General features: G+C 46.1%; 1 protein-coding gene across 1 annotated transcript in view; it reads left to right on the top strand.

Annotated features, from left to right (window-relative positions):
* ST8SIA3 (ST8 alpha-N-acetyl-neuraminide alpha-2,8-sialyltransferase 3) overlaps positions 1-22,554 on the top strand; it is a 47,961-nt gene that overhangs the window by 7,279 nt on the left and 18,128 nt on the right. Inside the window, exon 2 of the mRNA XM_040337495.1 lies at positions 21,859-21,981. Coding sequence (XP_040193429.1) covers positions 21,859-21,981 — 123 coding nt within the window. The remainder of the gene's footprint in view (positions 1-21,858; positions 21,982-22,554) is intronic.

Below are 22,554 nucleotides of genomic sequence, written 5' to 3' on the forward strand. Positions count from 1 at the left end.
AAGCTCTCACCTGCAGAGCACTGGCCTGAGAGACCCAGGGATTGTGGGATATCTTGGCCGCGATTCAGATACATTGTCGTATGTTTGAGAGGGCGTAACGCATCTCCTATGCGCTACGCCGACGTAACATTGAGAGGCAAGTACTGTATTCAGAAAGCACTTGCTCCCAAAGTTACGTCGGCGTATCGTAAATGGGCCGGCGTAAGCCCGCGTAATTCAAAGTAGCAAGGCAGTGGGCGTGTTGTATTGTAATGAAGCGTGACCCCATGTAAATGCATGTTCGATCGTACGGCGCATGCGCGCGCATGCTCAGAATCACGTCGAAAATGCTCCCTAAGATACGTCGGCTCAATGCTTTGTCGACGTGAACGTAACCTACGCCCACCCTCATTCACGTACGACTTAAGCAAACGACGTAAAATACGACGCTGTTCCGACGTTTCCAACGTCCATACCTTAACATGACTTACCCCTGCTTTATGAGGGGTAAACTTACGCCGGACATACGCCTTACGTAAGCGGCGTAGCTAAATCTGACGGGCGCAAGTACATTTCTGAATCGGCGTATCTAGGTTAATTTGCATATCCAACGCGTAAATCTACGGAAGCGCCCCTAGCGGCCAGCGTAAATATGCACCCAAGATACGCCGTCGTAAGTCCTTTCTGAATCCGGGCCATAGTTTCTTCACAAGAAACGTCAGTATCTAGACTACAGACTGTGCTGACACCAGAATGTGAAGACTAGAGCTAGACAAACACCAGTCCAAAAATCAGTCGCACGCGTTTTCAAAAAACAAAGACGCGATTGTGAGAACAAGCGATATTGCCATCATGTGATAACTGCATTTCAAATTGTCTAATGGGCATAAATGCATCTGTTTCTCGTTTGTATGCAAAGTACCAACAGTTTTATTTTTAACAAGCGAGAAACACATTAACCTTTCAATTTATTGTCTGTTGGGTAGAATTTTCCCAACCCGTTCCTTCGATTTTTTTGGCTCAAAAACGTCACAACCGACTTTCGATCTGTGTCCATTAACTGGACGAAAAACAAACAAATTGTCCAAATGACAGGTTTTCTAATGATTTTTTGTCTAGTGTATGGGCAACATAACTCTACTATAGGCTGTACAGGGCAACAAATTACACCATGAAACTACATCATCAATGTACATCTTATGTAGATAAAAAAGGTTTATAACAGGGGTGCCCAACCACTGATGTGGCCAGTGGCCTCCTGCTCTGGGATGGCGGGTCCGCAATGGCCAGATCGCGGGTTCCCTGTTGTTGAGAATGGAGCCGGTCCTCCATATGTTGCCAAATGGGAACGGGAGTTGGGAATACAATTCACGGAGAAACAGGTCGATAGACTTTTCCTTTTCTCCTACAAAACTTCCATCTGTGCCAGACATCAAGAGTCGGGATTTAAGGTGCTAACCCGGTGGTACTCCACACCGGAGAAGATACATAGGATGTTCCCCCAGAGCTCAGACCTCTGCTGGAGGTGTGGGGAGGACATTGGTTCACTTCTCCACATCTTCTGGTCCTCTCGCCTCCTTCAACCCATCTGGAAGGAGGTCCATCGCATAGTCCAGAATTCTTTCTTCTGCATCACCACAAGATTCCGACCAAGACTTACAGGAGGTCCATATTGCCTCTCCTGCTAACAGCAGCGAAAAGCTGCATCCCGCTGTTCTGGAAGTAGACGCAGCCACTATAGGTTGCTGTTTGCTTGATAAAAGTGGCTGACATTTATGCAATGGAGGACTTGGTGGCCACAGAGAAGGGCCTTTGTGAGAAATGTCTCACAAAATGGTTCTATTAGTACGAATTTGTCTATTCCGAGGAGCACGCAGAGCTGGTGGCTTAGTTTCCTGGTTGCGGGCCGTCTCATCAGGTCCCCCTGGACATGGTTGGGTTACTGGATGGTGGCGCTCCCTTCCCTGCTTACACCCAGCCCCCATCCCCTTACTTTTTTTTCCCTCTATCTCTCCCTTTATTCTTCCTCTTCTCCCCTCCCCCTTCACCAGTCTTTACTACGCTTCTTCAATGTTTTCCGCTAGTAGTAGAGGCCCTTCGGGTTACCTCTACCTTACTTTTCTATCTCTCATTAGAGCTGCACGATTCTGGCTAAAATTTGTTTGCTTAGAAGATAGATCGCGATTCTCTTCCGATTCTCGCGTAATTTGCGTGATTCTCGTAACATCATCTTTCACATTAAAACAAAAAAAAATTGGGCTAACTTTACTGTTTCTTTTTTTTTTTTTTATTATTCATTGAAGTGTATTTTTTCCCGAAAAATTATATTTCAAAGACCGCTGGGCAAATACATATTGCAGCAACTGCCATTTTATTCTCTAGGGTCTCTGCTAAAATATATATAATGTTTGGGGGTTCCAAGTAATTTTTTAGAGGGAGCTGCGGTGGCTCAACGTGATTGGCACTGCGCTGACAAGCCATTCACCTCTGCAGCTAGGGGTTCGGATCCCGGTCTCGGCTACATGTGAATTGAGTTTGGTGGTCTCAGCCCGGCTCCCGGTGGGTGTGCTATGCGAGGTAAGCCTGCGCTTAGTACGCCCACCCCCTCCCACAAAAACCACCACACTTACACGCACTCGAAATTGGGTTAACATGCACGCACTTTGACCACGCGGTCTCTAAAAGGAGAGGTGAAGGACTAATGGGGCTGGTTGAGCGGGCTAATCCTCTCACTCCCTTATAGGGAGTCCCTCTGCCCCGTTGGGCTTCAAAGCGGAGCAGGTAGGGCGGGTTGTGTGGGAGGACCCCCTCACGCACCCGCCATTGCCAACTGGGGCATGGAGAAAGGTGGCAGATTGCCTCTGGGGGAGGCATGCCTACTCCCAACTCCTGCAGTCCGGCTCCTCACTTGAGTACACGCACAAAAAATACACTTAAAAAAAAAAAAGTTATTTTTTAGCAAAAAATATTGATTTTACCTTAAAGCGGAGGTTCACACAAAAAGTGAACCTCCACTTTTTGGATCCCTTCCCCCCCCTCCGGTGTCACATTTGGCACCTTTCAGGGAGGAGGGGGGTGTGGATACCTGTCTAAGACCATTTTGGCCCAGATTCAGGTACATCGGCGTATCTTTGTGCCGGCGTAGCGCATCTCATATGCGCTACACCGACGTAACATTGAGAGGCAAGCTGAGTATTCACAAAGCACTTGCTCCCATATTTGCGCCGGCGTAACGTAAATGGGCCGGCGAAAGGCCGCCTAATTCAAAGTAGGCAGGTAGTGGGCGTGTTGTATTAAAATGAATCGTGACCCCATGTAAATGAAGCTCCGAACGAACGGTGCATGCGCGCGCATGCTCAGAATCACGTCAAATTTACTCCCTAAGACACGCCGGCTCAATTCATACGACATGAACGTAACCTACGCCCAGCCCCATTCACGTACAACTTACGTAAACGACGTAAAATACGACGCTGTTCCCGCGCCCATACCTTAACATGACTTACCCCTGCTTTATGAGGGTAAACCTACGCCGGACGTACGCCTTACGTAAACGGCGTAGCTTACTGCGACGGGCGCAAGTACGTTCGTGAATCGGCGTATCTAGGTCATTTACATATTCGACGCGTAAATCAACGGAAGCGCCCCTAGCGGCCGGCGTAAATATTCACCCAAGATACGACGGCGTAGGAGACTTACGTTGGTTGGCTGGAGCCAGAATTCAGGCGTATCTGGTTTTAAGAATACGGGCGCATAGATACGACGGCGCATCCTAGAACTTACGCGGCGTATAAGAAGATACGTCGGCGTAAGTCGTTCCTGAATCCGGGCCATAAGGTCCATTTATTACCCATAATTAACATTCTAGTACCTTTTTTTTTTTTTCTATGGGTCAACATAGGTGCCTTTTTCAACCCATGTAACTGTGTTAGGAAGGATAGGTGCTGCTTTCCTGCAATTGATGATCATTTGAGACACACATCAGACACAGGTCATTATGTTACCATTCATCTTTGCTTTGCTTTTCTTTGAGCGCAGCGGATCCTATTGAGATGCGTTTACATTGTATTACATTGAATCAAGATCATGATTCTTTCCCCCTCGTGATCTTAACAAACCCTTTTCCCAATTCTATGCAGAGTTCTCTGCTCAAGCCAACGGCTGTCAAAAAAAAAAACACTCAGTCTGCAACATTCCTCAGCTGCTGATAAGAACTATGGGCCAGATTCAGGTACATTTACATTGCGCAGAGGCGGCGTAACGTATCCCATTTACGTTACACCGCCGCAGGTTTACAGCGTAAGTGCCTGATTCACAAAGCTCTTACCTGTAAACTTGCGGCGGTGTAACGTAAATCCGCTCGGCGCAAGCCCGCCTAATTCAAATGGGGCGGGCACCATTTAAATTAGGCGCGTTCCCGCGCCGAACGTTCTGCGCATGCTCCGTTAGGAAATTTCCCGACGTGCTTTGCACGAAATTACGGCTCCCCAAAGTTTTTTTTGAACAGCGACGTGCGTTACGTCGTTTCGTATTCACGGACGTCTTACGAAAAAAATTAAAATTCGACGCGGGAACGACGGCCATACTTTAACATGGCTGTTCTAAAGATAAGCCATGAAAAAGCAGGCCTAAGTTTGCGACGGGAAAAACCGACTAGCGACGACGTAAGAGATTGCGACGAACGCGCGTATCTTCGTGGATCGCCGTAACGAGTCATTTGCATATTCTACGCCGACCGCAATGGAATCGCCACCTAGCGGCTGGCCTAGAATTGCATCCTAAGATCCGACGGTGTAAGTCAATTACACCTGTCGGATCTTAGGGCTAGCTATGCGTAACTGATTCTATGAATCAGCCGCATAGATACGACGGGCGGATCACAGAGAGATACGCCGTCGTATCTCTTTTTTGAATCTGGCCCTATAAACAATGTAACATTTTGTTCTTTAGATCAAAGGGATGAACTTCCGTCTGTAAATGAGGAAAGTTTAACCACTTAGGCCTCTTTCACACTACCGCCACTTCACCGCTATTTTACATAGATTTCGCATAGCACATCAAAATCTAAATTTCACATCAAAATCGGACCAAAGTAGTACAGGGACTACTTTGAGCTTGAAGTCGCACAGATATGAATGGTACTCATTGGAAATCATGGGGTACGACTTGTCATGCAACTTTGCAAACCTCGCATGACAAGTCGCACAAGTGTGAAAGGGGCCTTAAAGAGGAAGTAAACGCTGATGGGTTTTAGTTCCTCTTTGTTTCCCTGCAAAGGTAAAGCATAATGGGCTACTAATGCATCGCATTGTAGCCCATTATGTGTCACTTACCTGAAACCGAAGCCTGCGACGTCCCCAATTTCCTCGCCGGCTGGAAGCGTCCATCTTTCTTCCAGCTCCGGCTCTGTGACTCGGACGCCGCCAGTTATGGGGTCGCAGATGCCACCAGTCATGACCTTTACTGGAAACGGCACGCAGTGACCCTTCTAAAGTGCGCATGTGCCGAATACATTGGCGCGAATGCGCAGAAGGAATCCTCGTACGGAAAATTGTAAATATCTCCTAAACCGTGTAGGTTTAGGAGATAGTTACAGCACCTACAGGTAAACCTTAATCTAGGCTTACCTTTATGTGAAAGTGTGTTGTAAGGGTTTACAACCACTTTAACCACTTCAGCCCCGGAAGAATTTACCCCCTTTCCTTACCAGAGCAATTTATTGCATATTTTTTTTTACTAGTAATGGCGGCGATCTGCGATTTTTATGACCGTGACATTGCAACGGACATATCAGACACTTTTGACACATTTTTGGGACCATTCACATTTATACAGCGATTAGTGCTATAAAACTGCACTGATTACTGTATAAATGTGACTGGCAGATTAGGGGTTAACACTAGGGGCGCTGAAGGGGTTAAATATGTTCCCTAGTGAGTGATTCTAACTGTAGGGGGAGGGGACTCACAAGGGGAGGAGACTGATCTGTGTTCCTCTGTACTGGGAACACACATTGGTCTCCTCACCTCTGAGGCCCCGTACACACGACCGAGTTTCTCGGCAGAATTCAGCCAGAAACTCGGTCGGAGCTGGATTCTGCCGAGAAACCCGGTCGTGTGTACACTTTTCAGCGAGGAACTCGTCGGGCCGAAAAGAGAACATGTTCTCTATTTTCTCGTTAGTCAATGGGAAAAGTCGGCCCGCCGAGTTCCTCGGCGGCTTCCACACTGAACTCGACGAGGAACTCGATGTGTTTGGCAGGTCGAGTTCCTCGGTCGTGTGTACGGGGCCTCACAGCACATGGACAGATCCACGGTCCTGCTCTGATTGCGGGCAATCGCGGGGGCCCGATGGACATCGCGGCTGCCGGGCACACGCCCCGGGTCCCGAGCGATGCTGCGCGCACGCGCACACCCCCTAGACAGCCGGGAAGCCCAGAACGTCATATGACGTCCACCCAGGATGGGAGATCCCATCTGTGGATGTCATTTCACAATGGGCGGGTAGGGAAGTGGTTAAAGACTAAACCCTTTTCTGGCACTTGTTGGTTTTAAGTTAAAAAGTTCAAATCATTACTTAGAACCCCCAAACATTATATATATATTTAGCAGAGACCCTGAAGAATAAAATGGTGGTTGTTGCAATATTTTATGTCACATTGTATTTGCGCAGCAGTCTTTCAAATGAATTTTTTTTGGGGGAAAATACACTTTAATGAATAAAAAAAAAAAACTAAACAGTAAAGTTAGGCCAATTTTCTTGTATAATGTGAAAGATGATATTATGCCGCGAGAATCGTGATCTTTATTCTAAGCATATAACATTTTGATCCTCATTTTTCCCAGAATCGTGCAGCTCTCGGGTCAGACGCATCTTTTTTTGTTGCACTTTTACACCCAATGCGCCTGAGCATGGCTGCATGGGAATGCTGTAGGCCCGCAGGGATCTTCAAACTACGGCCCTCCAGCTGTTGCGGAACTACAAGTCCCATGAGGCAATGTAAAACTCTGACATTCACAGACATGACTCGGCATGATGGGAATTGCAGTTCCTGAACAACTGGAGGGCCGTAGTTTGAGGACCCCTAGGCAGTGTCTGACAAATGTCCTTAGGTTTACTGATCATCCCTCCCATGATGAGAAATGGAAAAAGTGTTGTCATAAGAGGTGGACAAATAACTTATTGCCCCCCCGGGGGCCCAGAGAGACAAGGTGACCTGTCAGTGTGGCAGAAGGGAAGCACTCGGAGATGGTCAGAATAAAGAATCGGCCTGATTACTGCAGATCACCTGGGCTCCTCTGTGAGAACACTGGGACAGCGGTCCCTGTCAGTGAGGTTTTAGGATTAAAGGGTTTGTAAAGGAATTTTTTTTTTTATCTTAATAGCTTCCTTTACCTTAATGCAGTGCTGGTTTCATGTCCTCATTGTTCGTTTTTGCTCTCAAGTTGCTGTAATTCTTCTCTGATCTCCACACTTCCTGGTTGTCTGTTTCCTGATAACCACAGTGCTGGGAGCTTTCTCTCTGTGGTCACTAATCAAGGAGGTGTGATTACTGTGGCCCAGATTCTCGTAGATGGGCGCAAAAATGTGCGGGCGTAACGTATCTCATTTACGTTACGCCGCCGCAAGTTTTTCAGGCAAGTGCTTTATTCACAAAGCACTTGCCTGTAAAGTTGTGGTGGCGTAGCGTAAATCACCCGGCGGAATTCAAATTAGGCGGGTAGGGGGCGTGTTTCATTTAAATGAAGCGCGTCCCCGCGCCGAACGAACTGCGCATGCGCCGTCCCTAAAATTTCCCAGCGTGCATTGCTCTAAATGACGTCGCAAGGACGTCATTGGTTTTGACGTGGACGTAAATTACGTCCAGCACCATTCACGGACGACTTACGCAAACGACGTAATTTTTTTAATTTTCGCCGCGGGAACGCCGGCCATACTTAACATTGGCTGCGCCTCATATAGCAGGGACAACTTTACGCGGGAAAAAACTAACGTAAACGTCGTAACTTTACTGCGTCGGCCGCACGTACGTTTGGAAATTCGCGTATCTAGCTAATTTGCATACTCGACGTGGAAATCGACGGAAACGCCACCTAGCGGGGAAAAAAAAAATGCAGTTACGATTCGACGGTGTAAGAGACTTACGCCTGTCGGATCTAATGGATATCTATGCGTAATTGATTCTAAGAATCAGTCGCATAGATACGACGGCCCAGATTAGGACTTACGACGGCGTACATGGTGCTGCGCCGTCGTAAGTCCTTTGAGAATCTGGGCCTGTGTGTCTAAAACCCCACAGCACCAATCAGTTTCGTTTTCCAAACCATCACTGCCCTGTATTGGCTCTGTGGCTCTGTACATCACAGAAGCAGGAAACAACATGCAAAAACAAACTGAAACTGTAGGTACATTATATGATTGATTTTTATCAGTTAACTATTATGTCTCTATACCCTGTAAACAGTCATTTCAGCCAAAAAAAAATGTTTTCCTTTACAACTCCTTTAAACTACACAGACAGACAGTTTCTTGGTAGTTTACTCACTAAAGAAAATCTACAGGGGTTCTGGTTGGGACAGATTTGCTCAGCTATCTCTAAGGGTGTACAATGCACTTTGCTCACCGCAGCCAAATTGCCAGAAGCATCTCTGCATTTTAGGGTGACATGACTGCATGGGCGACTCATTCACACCGACATCAAAAGAGCAGCCTACAGATGTGTACAGGAGGGTATAGCTTTGTACATGACAGTATAGAAGTCTATGGGCTCATTTACACAGCTGGGCCTGGCAGCCTAATGTTGCGCTGCATTAAGCAGCATTAAAAAAAAAATGATAAAAGCTGAGTCTGAAGCTGTAATTTTTGCATTATTTACACCTGTACGCATTGTGACAAGTTGGGGATCGTGTAACTCAATGGTAGTGCATAACAGCGAGTCTCCCCTCTAATCCACTTCAGATGTGCTTATTAGGGCTTTTTCTGCCCATTTTTATTCAAAACAGAAAGAAAGTTTACAAATGAATAGCTTCCCACACAGGGGTTTCCATCGTCATTGTAACTTGCACAGCAAACATACTTTTGCCTCATGGCTCACGCTCTTTGTAGCTTCACTGCTCAGGCCTCATGCCTTAGTATTCCCGACCATCAAACACACATGCCAGGGCTTCTGCACAGACACCGTGGGCCAGATTCAGATAGAGATACGACGGCGTATCTCCTGATACGCCGTCGTATCTCTGAGTTCAGTCGGTCGTATCTATGTGATTGATTCATAGAATCAGTTACGCATAGATATGCCTAAGATCCGACAGGTGTAAGTGACTTACACCGTCGGATCTTAGGCTGCAATTCCAGGCCGGCCGCTAGGTGGCGTTTCGTTTTTTTTACGCGACGAATATGCAAATGAGTATTTCCGCCAATTCAGAAACGATCGACCGCCCGGCGCATTTTATGTCGTTTGCGTTTGGCTTTTTCCGGCGTATAGTTACCCCTGCTATGTGAGGGGTATCCTATGTTAGGTATGGTCGTCATTCCCGCGCCGAGTTTCGAAATTTTACGTTGTTTGCGTAAGTCGATTCAGAAAAGAGCTGGACGTAAGTTAGCTCACGTCGAAACCAATGACGTCCTTGCGACGTCATTTGGAGCAATGCAAGCTGGGAAAGTTTACGGACGGCGCATGCGCAGTTCGTTCGGCTCGGGGAAGCGCCTGATTTAAATTTTACACGCCCCCTAGCCACGGAGTTTAAATTCCGCCGGGGGATTTACGATACGCCGCCGCAACTTTAGAGGCAAGTGCTTTCTGAATAAAGCACTTGCCTCAAAAACTTGCGGCGGCGTAACGTAAATCAGATAGGTTACGCGGATCTAAAGATCCACTGACATATCTGAATCTGGCCCCGTACCTCTGTCAGCTTGTCTCTTTCCTTTTCCTGCAGCTCCCTGCTGCTCTGTCTTTCACTCAGGCTCAGGCCCCTGTCTGTCCCGTCCTGGACAGCGCGGTGCATACATGCAGATACACTGACTCGCGGGAGGGTGGAGCACTGAACTCTGATTCTGACTTTACTATGAACCAAGCCCCCACCTTGACCACCTGCACCAGAATCACACATACACTGTATTACCAAAAGTATGGGGACGCCTGCCTTTACACACACACACATGAACTTTAATGGCATCCCAGTATTAATCCACAGGGTTCCATATGCAGCTGGTCCACCCTTTGCAGATATAACAGCTTCATCTCTTCTGGGAATGCTGTATACAAAGTTTGGCAGTGCGTCTATAGGAATGTTTGACCATTCTTCCAGAAGCACATTTGTGAGGACGTAAATGAAATGTCACTTTTGTGCACTTTAACTAAAGTTTAAATAAATTGCTGCGGTTCAACTGTGCAGCAGATGTCCATTCAGTGTGAATGGTCCATAATAGTTTAAACTTTCCTGGTAGAAAGGACTGGGCATGCCACACTACAAATGTGATTGGACAGCAGTAATGTGAAAGGTAAAGTACATTGATTTAGAGTAAAGGTCTGTACAAAAAAAATGTATCATGACTTCCAATTTAAACACTTGCCGACCAGCCACAGTACATATACTGTGGCGGGGGGTACACATGCAGGCACTGTAACGTATGTGTCTTCTCCGGGTTTAAGAGCGCGCTGCTTCCCCAACGTGACCACTTTGTCCACCGGACGGACACATCGGATTGCGGATCCTGGTACATAGCAATCACCTGATAACAGCATCACCAAAGTTGTTTTAAATGAATTCTGTGTATGAATGAAGCTGTGTTTCCTATGCTGTGATTGGCCCACAGCTATCACATGGTACTTGGGCCAATCACAGCACCCTGTACTGTATGTCTCAAAGAAGCTCATGATAATTTTTTGAGCTTAGGGCGTTTTTGAGGCGTTTTGCTTCAGGTGACAAAACCCTCAGATGTGAACAGGTGCCATTGTAATGAATGGGATTTTGCTTGTTGAGCATTCTTTTTCCCAGTGTTTTACAAGCGTTTTATGAGCTGAAAACGCTCATGTGTGAATGCAGCTTAAATAATAAACATGCTATACTAAGGCCCCGTACACACGAGAGGATCGATCCGCTGGAATTTATCCGCGGATCGGTTTCAGCGGATAGATCCGCTGGTGTGTACGGCCCAGCGGATATTTATCTGCGGATATTTTTCGGGCCGATGGATTTCCAGCAGATAAAAATTTCTTAGCATGCTAAGAAATCTATCCGCTGGAATCCAGTCCAGCGGATTGATCCGATGGTCTGTACAGACTCACCGGATCAATCCGTCCGATCCCCTCCCTCGCATGCGTTGTAATGATTCGACGCATGCGTGGAAGTACTTATATTTAAGCGTCGCGCACGTCGCCGCGTCATCATCGCGGCGACGGCGCGACACGTCACCGCGGAGGGAATTCCGTGCGGATTTTGATCTAATGGTTAGTACAACCATCAGATCAAAATCCGCTAGAGGACTTATCCGTGGAAACGGTCCGGAGGACCGTTTCCGCGGATAAATCCTCTCGTGTGTACAAGGCCTTACCTGCTCTGTTACAGTGGATTTGCATAGAACAGCCCTGATCCTCCTCTTCTTGGGTGCCTCTTCTGCGATCCTGGCCCCTCCCTCCCGTCAAGTGACAGAGCTGCTTGCTCTGGGGGTACCCCAAGCTGAGCTGCAGCTCCGTGTGTTCATTCAGACATGGAACTGCCATTCGGCCCTGTCCCCTCTCTCTCTTGATTGGCTAACTGACATTGATTGACAGCACTAGGAACCAATGGCGCCGCTGCTGTGTCAGGAAGTGAGTTCTGGACAGCTGAGGGACTTGTAGACATCGCTGGATAGAGATAGGGCTCAGGTAATTATTAGGGGGTGTAGAGCAGCTGCTACACAAAGAAGGTTTTTTATCTTAACCACTTAAGGACCAGTGCACGACGATATATGTCGACACAATGGCTCCTGTGGGCAGATGGGCGTACAGGTACGTCCCCTTTAAGAAGCGGGCGGCATTGTGGGGCGCCCGACGCAAGCTCCGTGGGTCCCGCAGATTCTATGTCCACGGGGATACCCGCAATTGACTCAGAGGCCCTGTACACATGGGCAAGAACCTCGTCAGGAAAAAAACGTTGTTTTCCCTGACGAGGGAATAAGCAGTTTTCTTGCTGGTTTTTGCACAGAAAACCAGTCGTGTGTACGAGACTACAGAGAGGAAGAACGGGGAAATGTTGATGTAAACAAGCATTTCCCCAGTCTTCCTAGTGACAGGACACTGATCACAGCTCCCTGTAATCGGGAGCGGTGATCAGTGTCATGTCACACACAGCCCATCCCCCCTACAGTTAGAAACACTCCCTAGGACACACTTAACCCCTTCACTGCCTCCTACAGTTTAACCCCATTCACTGCCAGTGTAATTTTTACAGTAATCAGTGCATTTTAATAGCACTGATCGCTGTAAAAATGATAATGGTGTCAAAGGTGTCCGATATGTCCGCCATAATGTTGCAGTCATGATAAAAAAATCCCCCTCCCTTGGACTACAGGAGAGTCAGGACGCTCTCCACGTTGCAGATAGAGAAATGAGCTGTGTGTTAGTGGGCGTCCTGACTCTCCAGTAGTCCAAGGGAGGGGGCGAGCACGACACTCCACACCAGGGAGAAAGCCTTGCATTACTGTGTGGAGTTACAGACAGAAGAACAGGAAGTGAGGATTTCTCAGAAGAAATACGGACATTTAAAAGCAAAGTGGAAGGATGAGGTAAGTGAAGGAGGACTGCACTAAGGTAAAGGAAGCTATTTAGGGAAAAAAAAAATTACCTTTACAACCCCTTTAAGGTATTATGGGATAGTAGGGGGATAAAGAATTCTAACCAGGGCCGAGATCCAGCTGTATGGCTTGGCGGTTCCTGGTAGAAAGAATTAAGAATACCCAAATATTATGCATAGTTCTCACACCAATGCCACATCAAGAGGCAGCAGCTTTGCACCATGGAACCTCTCGCCTCGATATGCAATCACTGAGCATGTCTGTAAAGGGGCCATTCTTCTGACCACCAGTGTAAGGACCGTTCTACCTACTCTCCCTCAATGTATGTGGGAACTACACTGACCACCATTGTGCTGGATATTCTTTCCATTGAGGAGGCTCTTATCTCATTCACCACCAGTATGGTTTGGCCAATGTACCACATGCTGTAGATATAATATTTTTTTAGCAGCGGTTCCCTAAAGCTTGAACATTATTTCAAGGGATCCTCCATGAGGTAAAGGTTCAGAAAAGCTGTGTTAGGAATATAAACAACAATAGAGCTGTTCCCTCTGCATTTTTTAACCGCTTAAGGACTGCCTCCTGCACATATACGTCGGCAGAATGGCACAGCTGGGCACAAGCACGTACAGGTACATCCTCTTTAAGTGCCCAGCCGTGGGTCGCGGGCGCGCGCCCGCGACCCAGTCCGAAGCTCCGTGAACGCGGACCCAATCGCCGCTGGAGTCCCGCGATCGGTCCCCGGAGCTGAAGAACGGGGAGAGGTGTGTGTAAACACAGCTTCCCCGTTCTTCACTGTGGCGCCGTCATTGATCGTGTGTTCCCTTTTATAGGGAAACACAATCAATTATGTCGCACCTACAGCCACACCCCCCTACAGTTAGAAACACAAATGAGGTCACACTTAACTCCTTCAGCGCCCCCTTGTGGTTAACTCCCAAACTGCAATTGTCATTTTCACAGTAAACAATGCATTTTTAATGCATTTTTTGCTGTGAAAATGACAATTGTCCCAAAAATGTGTCAAAATTGTCCGAAGTGTCCGCCATAATGTCGCAGTCATGAAAGAAATCGCTGATCGCCGCCATTAGTAGTAAAAAATAAATAAAAAATAAAAATGCAATAAAACTATCCCATATTTTGTAAACGCTATAAATTTTGCGCAAACCAATCGATAAACGCTTGTTGCGATTTTTTTACCAAACATAGGTAGAAGAATACGTATCGGCCTAAACTGAGAAAAAAAATTTTTTTATTTTTTTGGGGGATATTTATTATAGCAAAAAGTAAAAAATATTGATTTTTTTTCGAAATTGTCGCTCTATTTTTGTTTATAGCGCAAAAAATAAAAACCGCAGAGGTGATCAAATACCACCAAAAGAAAGCTCTATTTGTGGGGAAAAAAGGACGCCAATTTTGTTTGGGAGCCACGTCGCACGACCGCGCAATTGTCAGTTAAAGGTACGCAGTGCCGAATCGCAAAAACTGGCCAGGTCCTTTAGCTGCCTAAAGGTCCGGGTCTTAAGTGGTTAAAGATCACATCCAGAGATTTTTCCAGTGTACAGACACATTGCCCTGCAATACCCGGGTGTTGCTTGTGGACAAGTCAGCCTTATTTTTGTTCCATTTGGATTGGTACATAGGTGTTTAGTGTGTCTGAAGCAGTCAGTGGGTAGCGGCAGACAGAATCCAGCAGATCGGTGAGGGAGTCGCTGTCCCAGGTGCTGATACATATAAGGAATGTTATTATGAAAGGGGCTTTTCTGGGCATGGAAATTGCACAGCGGTCTGTAATAGGAGGGGATCAAAGAGCTCTCCATGGTGCTGATTCACTGTCAGCTAATTATTATACACATTCCCCAGCTGTTCAAGGACAATGACAAAATATTTCTTTATATTATTTACCTATATTCTGAGTCTAATGCCGCCTACACACAACCATTTTTAATGGTCTAGAAAAAACTAAGTTTTTTCAACCCGATTCTTGTTAACCTCCTGGGCGGTGTTCCCGAGTCTGACTCGGGGTGAGATTTTTGGGCAAGGATCGGTAACCCCGAGTCAGACTCGGGCTTGCCTCGCTGGATGTACAGGGAGTGTTTACTTACCTTGTTCCTGGATCCAGCGATGCCACCGCGCTGTGTGAGCGAGCAGGACCTCGCTCGATTCACACAGTGCCTCCGTGTGACGCCGATCTCCGTTCCCTGCGACGTTACGACGCACGGGGACGGAGAACGGCGCCAAATTCAAAAAAGTAAACAAACACTATACATACAGTATACTGTAATCTTATAGATTACAGTACTGTATGTAAAAAAAACACACCCCCCCTGTCCCTAGTGGTCTGTCCTGTGTCATGCATGTCATTTTATATAATAAAAACGTTTCTTTCTCCCTGCAAACTGTAGATTGTCCATAGCAACCAAAAGTGTCCCTTTATGTCAAAAATAGTTTTAGATCAGCTAAAAAACAGCGATAATAAATTATAATCACTTGCAGAATTGTGCGATAGCGATTTGTGGGGAAATTCGTCATAAAAAAAAAAAATAATGACAGCAACAATTCTGCAACTGAGCAAATTTCAGTGATTTTGAGTTGATTACATTATTGAATAATTTTTATTATAATTATATTATTATTTGTTATAATTATTTATAATTATTTATTATATTATAATTTATAATTTTGTTTTTAAAAAAATGTCATACCCGGGATGCCTATTAGAAGCTTGTTTGGTCAGATTTAAGTGAGTTATTTCTAAAAATGACAGGCCTACAATATAAAACGCCAAATTTCCTTGCAAATAATGGTACCGCTTTCAGCATGTTTTTTCTGAAAGAATCATACCGCCAGGGAGGTTAAACCGACCTTGCCTACAGTACACACGATCGTGAAAAAAAAAAATGCTCTAGCAAAGCGCGGTGACGTACAGCACGTACAACGGCACTATAAAGGGGACTTTAAGAGGCTTTGGGAAAAGTTTAGTCATTTCTTTTGTTGTACGGCCATCCACCCCCATCTCCTAGGCATGGATGATGTAGGGATCCCACACCCATTCCTGGGATCTCCAAGGCACACATCCCACAAGGCAGGTTTAGAAATGGACATCTGCATGCCATGAGAAGCCAGGCATGCATAGATATGCTGCAGGTCTCACCTAGGCGCCACAAACCTGAAACCAGAGGCATGTCTGTGCACACCCATGCATGCGCCAACATGCTGCAGGTCTGTCAGGTTCTACACACCTGAAATCAGAGGCATGATGTGGGGATTAACTTGTGCATGTACAGACATGCCGCAGGCGTCTTCCAACTATTTGGGACGTGGCAGAGACCTGCAGAATATTTTAAGAAGGTAATACAGGAGCAGAGCGGCGCAAGAAGGACTTCAGCTGCAAGGAAGACAGCGCTGGACTTCAAAGCATGTTTTTTTTCTATTATTTTTCCATACAGGGACGATTATTAGAGAGCGTTTCATTAAATTAGGTTGGGTGAAGTTTCTATTTAAAGACCAAGTCCAGGAAAAGGAGAAGTCCTCCCTATTTCAATCATAATTATGTCTAGAGGACAGTGAAAGCACTTTAGATTACCTCATCTACTAAATTTACTAAACAGAAAAAAAGAACAATAGCCAAAGATTACAGGCGCAGGTATCAGCTACCAGTGGGGCCGTGGGTGTAAGGGAGGGTGGAACTCCGCTTTAAGGGAAGAGGAGAATTCTGGGGTCTAATAGACCCCAAATCTCTCAATAAAGAGTACCTGTCACTGCCCATGCTACTGTGAATGTCAGATCAAGAGAAATAATTCTAGCACCAGACCTCCTGTGTAAATATACAGTGGTAACCTGTAAAGGCTTTTAAAGCGTCACCCATGTATAATTTATTGTACCGTAGTTTGTCACCGTTCCATGTGCTTGCACACTTTTAAAGTGTGACATGTTGGGTATTTATTTACTCGGCGTAACATCATCTTTTTATATTTTAAATTCATTAGCCAGTTCCGGACCGCCCCACATACATATAGGCCCGAACTCACAAAGCACTTGCACCAACGTATCTCGAGATACGCGGCGTAAGTGCAAATATGCGCCGTCGTATCTGTGCGCCGTGCCCACAAAACTAGATACGCCTGAAAATAGGCTTCATCCGACCGACGTAACTTGCCTACGCCGGCGTAGCGTGGACGCATGTGGCGCTCCCATTGATTTTCGATTCAAATATGCAAATGATGGAGATATGGCGATCTGGACAGAGGAAGAAAGCATCATCATCAAACATGTCACAAGCCCGAGCCACTGCCACCTGTCTGACTAGTACCTCCCCCACCCCCCAGCAGGTGATCATGGCCAGCACTACCTCCTCTTCCTTCCCTGGATGGATGGAGGGTAAGTCAAAATGTAATGTGTGCTGCTGTGCCCCCTGCAGACTTTATTTAATCTCCTTTGATGGGACACCTGGCTGAGACTGACAAGCTGGCATTGAGTTGCATTGTGAAAATGAGGATGACTCTGGGTGGATATGAGCCTCTTCACAATGTAACTCTCATCCTTATCCATTTTCACAATGCAACTCAATCATCTTTATCCCCTCCACAATGCATCCCCCACCCAGCACCATCCATCCCCCACCCACAGTCAGCTCCATCCATCCATCCCCCTCCACAACGCATCCCCCACCCACGGCCAGCACCATCCATCCATCTATCCCCCTCCACAACGCATCCCCCACCCACGGCCAGCACCATCCATCCATCCATCCCCCTCCACAATGCATCCCCCACCCACGGCCAGCACCATCCATCCATCCACCCCCCTCCACAACGCATCCCCCACCCACGGCCATCTCCATCCATCCATCCCCCTCCACAACGCATCCCCCACCCACGGCCAGCACCATCCATCCATCACCCTCCACAAAGCATGCCCCACCCACGGCCAGCACCATTCATCCCCCTCCACAACGCATCCCCCACCCACGGCCAGCACCATCCATCCACCCCCCTCATAAAAAGCATCCCCCACCCACGGCCAGCACCATCCATCCACCCCCCTCATAAAAAGCATCCCCCACCCACGGCCAGCACCATCCATCTATCCCCCTCCACAACGCATCCCAATTCAAAAATCGGCCGCAAAAATCGGCATCATATATCAGCCATCGGCCGTCCCGATTTCTGAATATCGGCATCGGCCAGAGAAAAACCCATATCGGTCGACGTCTAGTTTTAAGTCATTTTCTAGCAAACAAATTCTGATTTTTACATATACTCTATGTGAGAAGTGTCAGAATAGGCCTGGTCTTAAATTGGTTGGGTTTAGTTGTGTTTGTGTTGCTTTTCTCTATAAAATGTTGTCCAGATTGGTTTAGCTTGTAGTGATTTGTATCTCCTCCTTTGCTCTCTATCTTATTTTATTATTTGACAATTCCTTTATCCCCAGACAGTAGTAATACTTCATACCACCTCTCATAAAAGACTTAAATAGACAATCAAAAGCTTTTCATGTTTTGCATAAACTGTACAGAATGGTCTAAATCTGTGCTCAGAGCGTCATCGCCCCCCCCCCCCCCTCGCTGTTGGATTTATCTTTCCCGTAACATCCTTTCTAGTCGTCTTTAAGAACACACACACACACTGTAAGAATAGTTGATTGCAAAATCTGTCATTTACCAGCTGGAGTGCTTGTTTAGATTAAATGGCACTACTTAGCAGCAGCACGACCGTACTTCCAATCACATGTATGACATAAATCCTTGGGTTTGAACAGATTAAGCGAAACAACTGGAGTAACACGCGTATTTGTGCCGGAGCAGCTGTTGATGCACAATTCTACCGCTGCCCGTTCCAGCACAAGTACATTTGCTCAGCTGCTGCGAAAAATATGATCAGCTTATCACCCAGCTACACAAAACCTACAGTAATTACATACATTTGTGCAGCAGGGGAACATTGCCGGGCTACGGCATTTCAATACGTCACTTTTATAAATGAAACTTGCCCTAATTGCCGGGTATTATTCATGCATTCTGCAGCATATTGTAATCTCGGTACTGCGGTGCATATTTTCGTGAACAAAGAAGCGTGTGATCATTAGCAGGCTTCGTGTAGAGAAAAGTCTCTGTCTTGCCCACAGCAAATCGTGAGATTAGGAAGGTGGAGAGGAAAAGCATCTGGTTGGTTTTTATCCACAGTTCAAGGGGCTGAATCAGGGCATGTGAAAGCTGGCACGGCCAAAGCTCTTGCCAAGTCCGGGAGGGAGCCACTGCCAGTTCCAGGGTGTCACTGCTTGTGATGCTGCAGGGCTGTGTGTGCGGGGCTTCTGTTATAAGTCACAAGGCCCCACACAGCTTACCTGGCAGCAGGGCCGCCATCAGGAATTATGGGGCACCTTACACAGCTTCAGGCATGGGCCCTCCTGGAGCAGAGAACCGGGGGGGGGGGGGTGCTGCCGCCTGAAATTAAGATGCGGGGGGGCTGCCGCGAATTGAGAAGCGGGGGGAGGGGGCAAAAAAAGTAAAGAAAAATATATATAAAGAAGGGGGTAGCCATCCGGGGCCCTGGGGACCTCTGGGCCCTTCAATATAAATAAATAAGAAATATATATATATTTTTTTAAAAGGGGGGTTGCCATCTGGGGACCTCTGGGCCCTTTAATAAAAAAATAAAAAGAAACCTCTGGGCCCTTTAATAAAAAATAAATAAAAAAAATAAACATTTATAAAAAATATATATAAAAGAAATAAAAAAAGTTTTTTTTTTATTAAAAAAAAAAGGGAGGTTGTCACCCGGGGCCCTGGGGATCTCCGGACTCCTAAAAAAAAAAAAAAAAAGAATTGTCCCTTTAATAAAAAATAAAATAAAAATATATTAAAAAATATATATATATTTTTTATAAAAAAAGGGGGGTTGCCATCTGGGGCCCTGTGGGCCCCTGGGAACCTCCGGACCCCTAAAAAAATAGAATAAAAAAATAAATACATTTTTTTTTCTAAAGGGGGTTGCCATCCGGGCCCCTTACAGGTGTACTGCCTGTGCCCCCCCCCCCCCCCCAAAAAAAAAAATATCAAAAGATATCTTTGCTAAAATACTAACAATGAAGCAATGCTATGCTATGATTCAGCCATGGCAGAAATGATACCCCCTGTCAAACAAGACCTCCTCTGGAATCACCCACACTGATCCAAATGCTAACTGCTCTTTATTTATTAATTGTTTTAGAATTACATTTTTTTTAATTATATATAATTATTTATTGTATTGCCCATGGGGGGGGGGGCTTTGGTGAAATATCAGGGGTCCCTGAACCTGTGTTTTTTACATTTGAGACAGAGAAAGGGACTGAGGTCATAGATTCATAGATTTTTTCTCCCCAGTCCTACTTTCAGTGCAATTTCAAGCGCATTTTGTAGTGCACTTGTAGTGCAAAGTGGATTTGCCTTTAGTAAATAACCTCCTTACTCTCTCATACTGGTAACTGGAAGTTCAACATGGCACCTCATGGAATCCTCTCTGAGGATCTGAAAAAAAGAATTGTTGGTCTACATAAAGATGGCCTAGGCTATAAGAAGATTGGCAAGACCCTGAAACTGAGCTGCAGCACGGTGGCTAAGACCTTATAGCGGTTTAACAGGACAGGTTCCACTCAGAAAAGGCCTCGCCATAGTGGACCAAAGAAGTTGAGTGCACGTGCTCAGCGTCATATCCAGAGGTTGTCTTTGGGAAATAGACGTATGAGTGCTGCCAGCATTGCTGCAGAGGTTGAAGGGGTGGGGGGGGTCAGCCGATCAGTTCTCAGACCATACGCCGCACACTGCATGAAATTTGTCTGTATGGCTGTCATCCCAGAAGGAAGCCTATTTTAAAGATGATGCACAAGAAAGGCTGCAAACACTTTGCTGAAGACAAGCAGACTAAGGACATGGATTGCTTGGTCTGATGAGGCCAAGATAAACTTATTGAGCTAGATTCAGATAGCCCGCCGTAACTTTGTGCGGGCGTAGCGTATCTCAGATACGCTACGCCGCCGTAACTTAGTGAGGCAGGTTCTGTATTCCCCAAGAACCTGCGCCTTAAGTTACGGCGGCGTAGCATAAATCTGCCGGCGTAAACGCACCTAATTCAAATTGTGAAGAGGTGGGCGTGTTTTATATAAATAAAACATGACCCCACGTAAATTACGTTTTTGACTAACGGCGCATGCGCCGTCCGTGAACGTAACCCAGTGCACATGCTCCAAATTAACCTGCAAAAAGTCAATGCTTTCGACGTGAGCGAAAAATTACGCACAGCCCTATTCGCGAACGACTTACGCAAACGGCGTAATCGACGGAAAATTCGACGCTGGCCCGACGTCCATACTTAACATAGGATACGCCTCATATAGCAGGGGTAACTTTACGCCGGAAAAAAACCTTACGTAAACAACGTAAAAAAATGCGCCGGGCGGACGTACATTTCTGAATCGGCGTATCTACCTAATTTGCATATTCCTTGCGTAAATCGATGGAAGCGCCACCTAGCGGCCAGCGTAAATATGCAACTAAGATACGACGACGTAAGAGACTTACGCCAGTCGGATCTTAGCCAAATTCCGGCGTATCTTGTTTTCTGAATACAGAAAAAAGATACGCCGGAGCAACCTAGAAGTTACGCGGCGTATCAATAGATACGCCAGCGTAACTTCTTTATGAATCTACCCCATTGGTTTCAAATGGTGTCAGCCAATGGCTGCGCTGCTATCAATCTATCCAATCAGAACACAAGACACCAGCTACATATGGTGCGCTCGTTCCCGAACAGAAGATAAAAGTGTCCAGGTAAGTAAACGGGGATAGGGGGGACTGCAGCACTAAAAATGTTTTTTTCACCTGGCCCACCCCTTGCGCACGCCTATGTTAGAGACTTTGCGGGCTTAGTTACATTTATGAACATTGGTTCATTGAAGTGTTTATTTTATTCCTATAATCCCCAGTTTGGAAGCAATACCAGGCCTTGTCAGCAATTTTGGAGCCGCTATATGCATTCCAGGAACTCCCCTCGGTATAATATGCTGAAGTCAGGTTGTCCTCTTTTCTTTCAGTGCATATATTAACTTGCTGTTTTCCATTGGCAGGTCACAGTTTGCAATGAAGTTCCTGGATCCGTCATTTGTTCCAATTACTAACTCCCTGACACAGGAGCTTCAAGAGAAACCAGCCAAGTGGATATTTAACCGAACAGCATTTGCACGGCAGAGGTTAGTATCTCGCGTCGTGTAAAATTAGTTCCTGCATGCGTGGGGGTTTCATAATCGGCGCATTACTGGAGGTAGTGCTGATTGTATAACAGCTTTTTTTTTTTTAATCACTGTATGTGGTTTCTGTAAACACATCAGGGAACATTGAGCAACATATATTTACCTGGCCAGATATAAAATGTCTGACCAGCTCTCTAATTTTTTTCCTTTGTCTTGGAAGAACTCTGATGTCACGGTTCTCAATCCTTGCCCTTTTTTTTAAAGATACACTGAAAAGTACATGCTCTGTCAAGTGTAAAAGAGTTTTTTTAATCATCAGTGATTGTGATAATCATATTCAATGAGGACCAAAAAGATAAAAATACTGTGGTCACCATGGCAGAAAGTTAGGTGAAATTTCTCTAAGGCCTCGTACACACGACCCAGAAACTCGACTGGCGAAACACATTGTTTTTCTCGTCGAGTTTCTCGACAGTTTCCTCGACGAAAATGTACACACGACCGGTTTCCTGGGCAAAAAAATTTCTCCCAGCAAGTTTCTTGATGGTTTTTGCCGAGAAACTCGGTCGTGTG

The sequence above is a fragment of the Rana temporaria genome, chromosome 1 (genome assembly GCF_905171775.1).
Source record: "Rana temporaria chromosome 1, aRanTem1.1, whole genome shotgun sequence".
Taxonomy (NCBI): domain Eukaryota; kingdom Metazoa; phylum Chordata; class Amphibia; order Anura; family Ranidae; genus Rana; species Rana temporaria.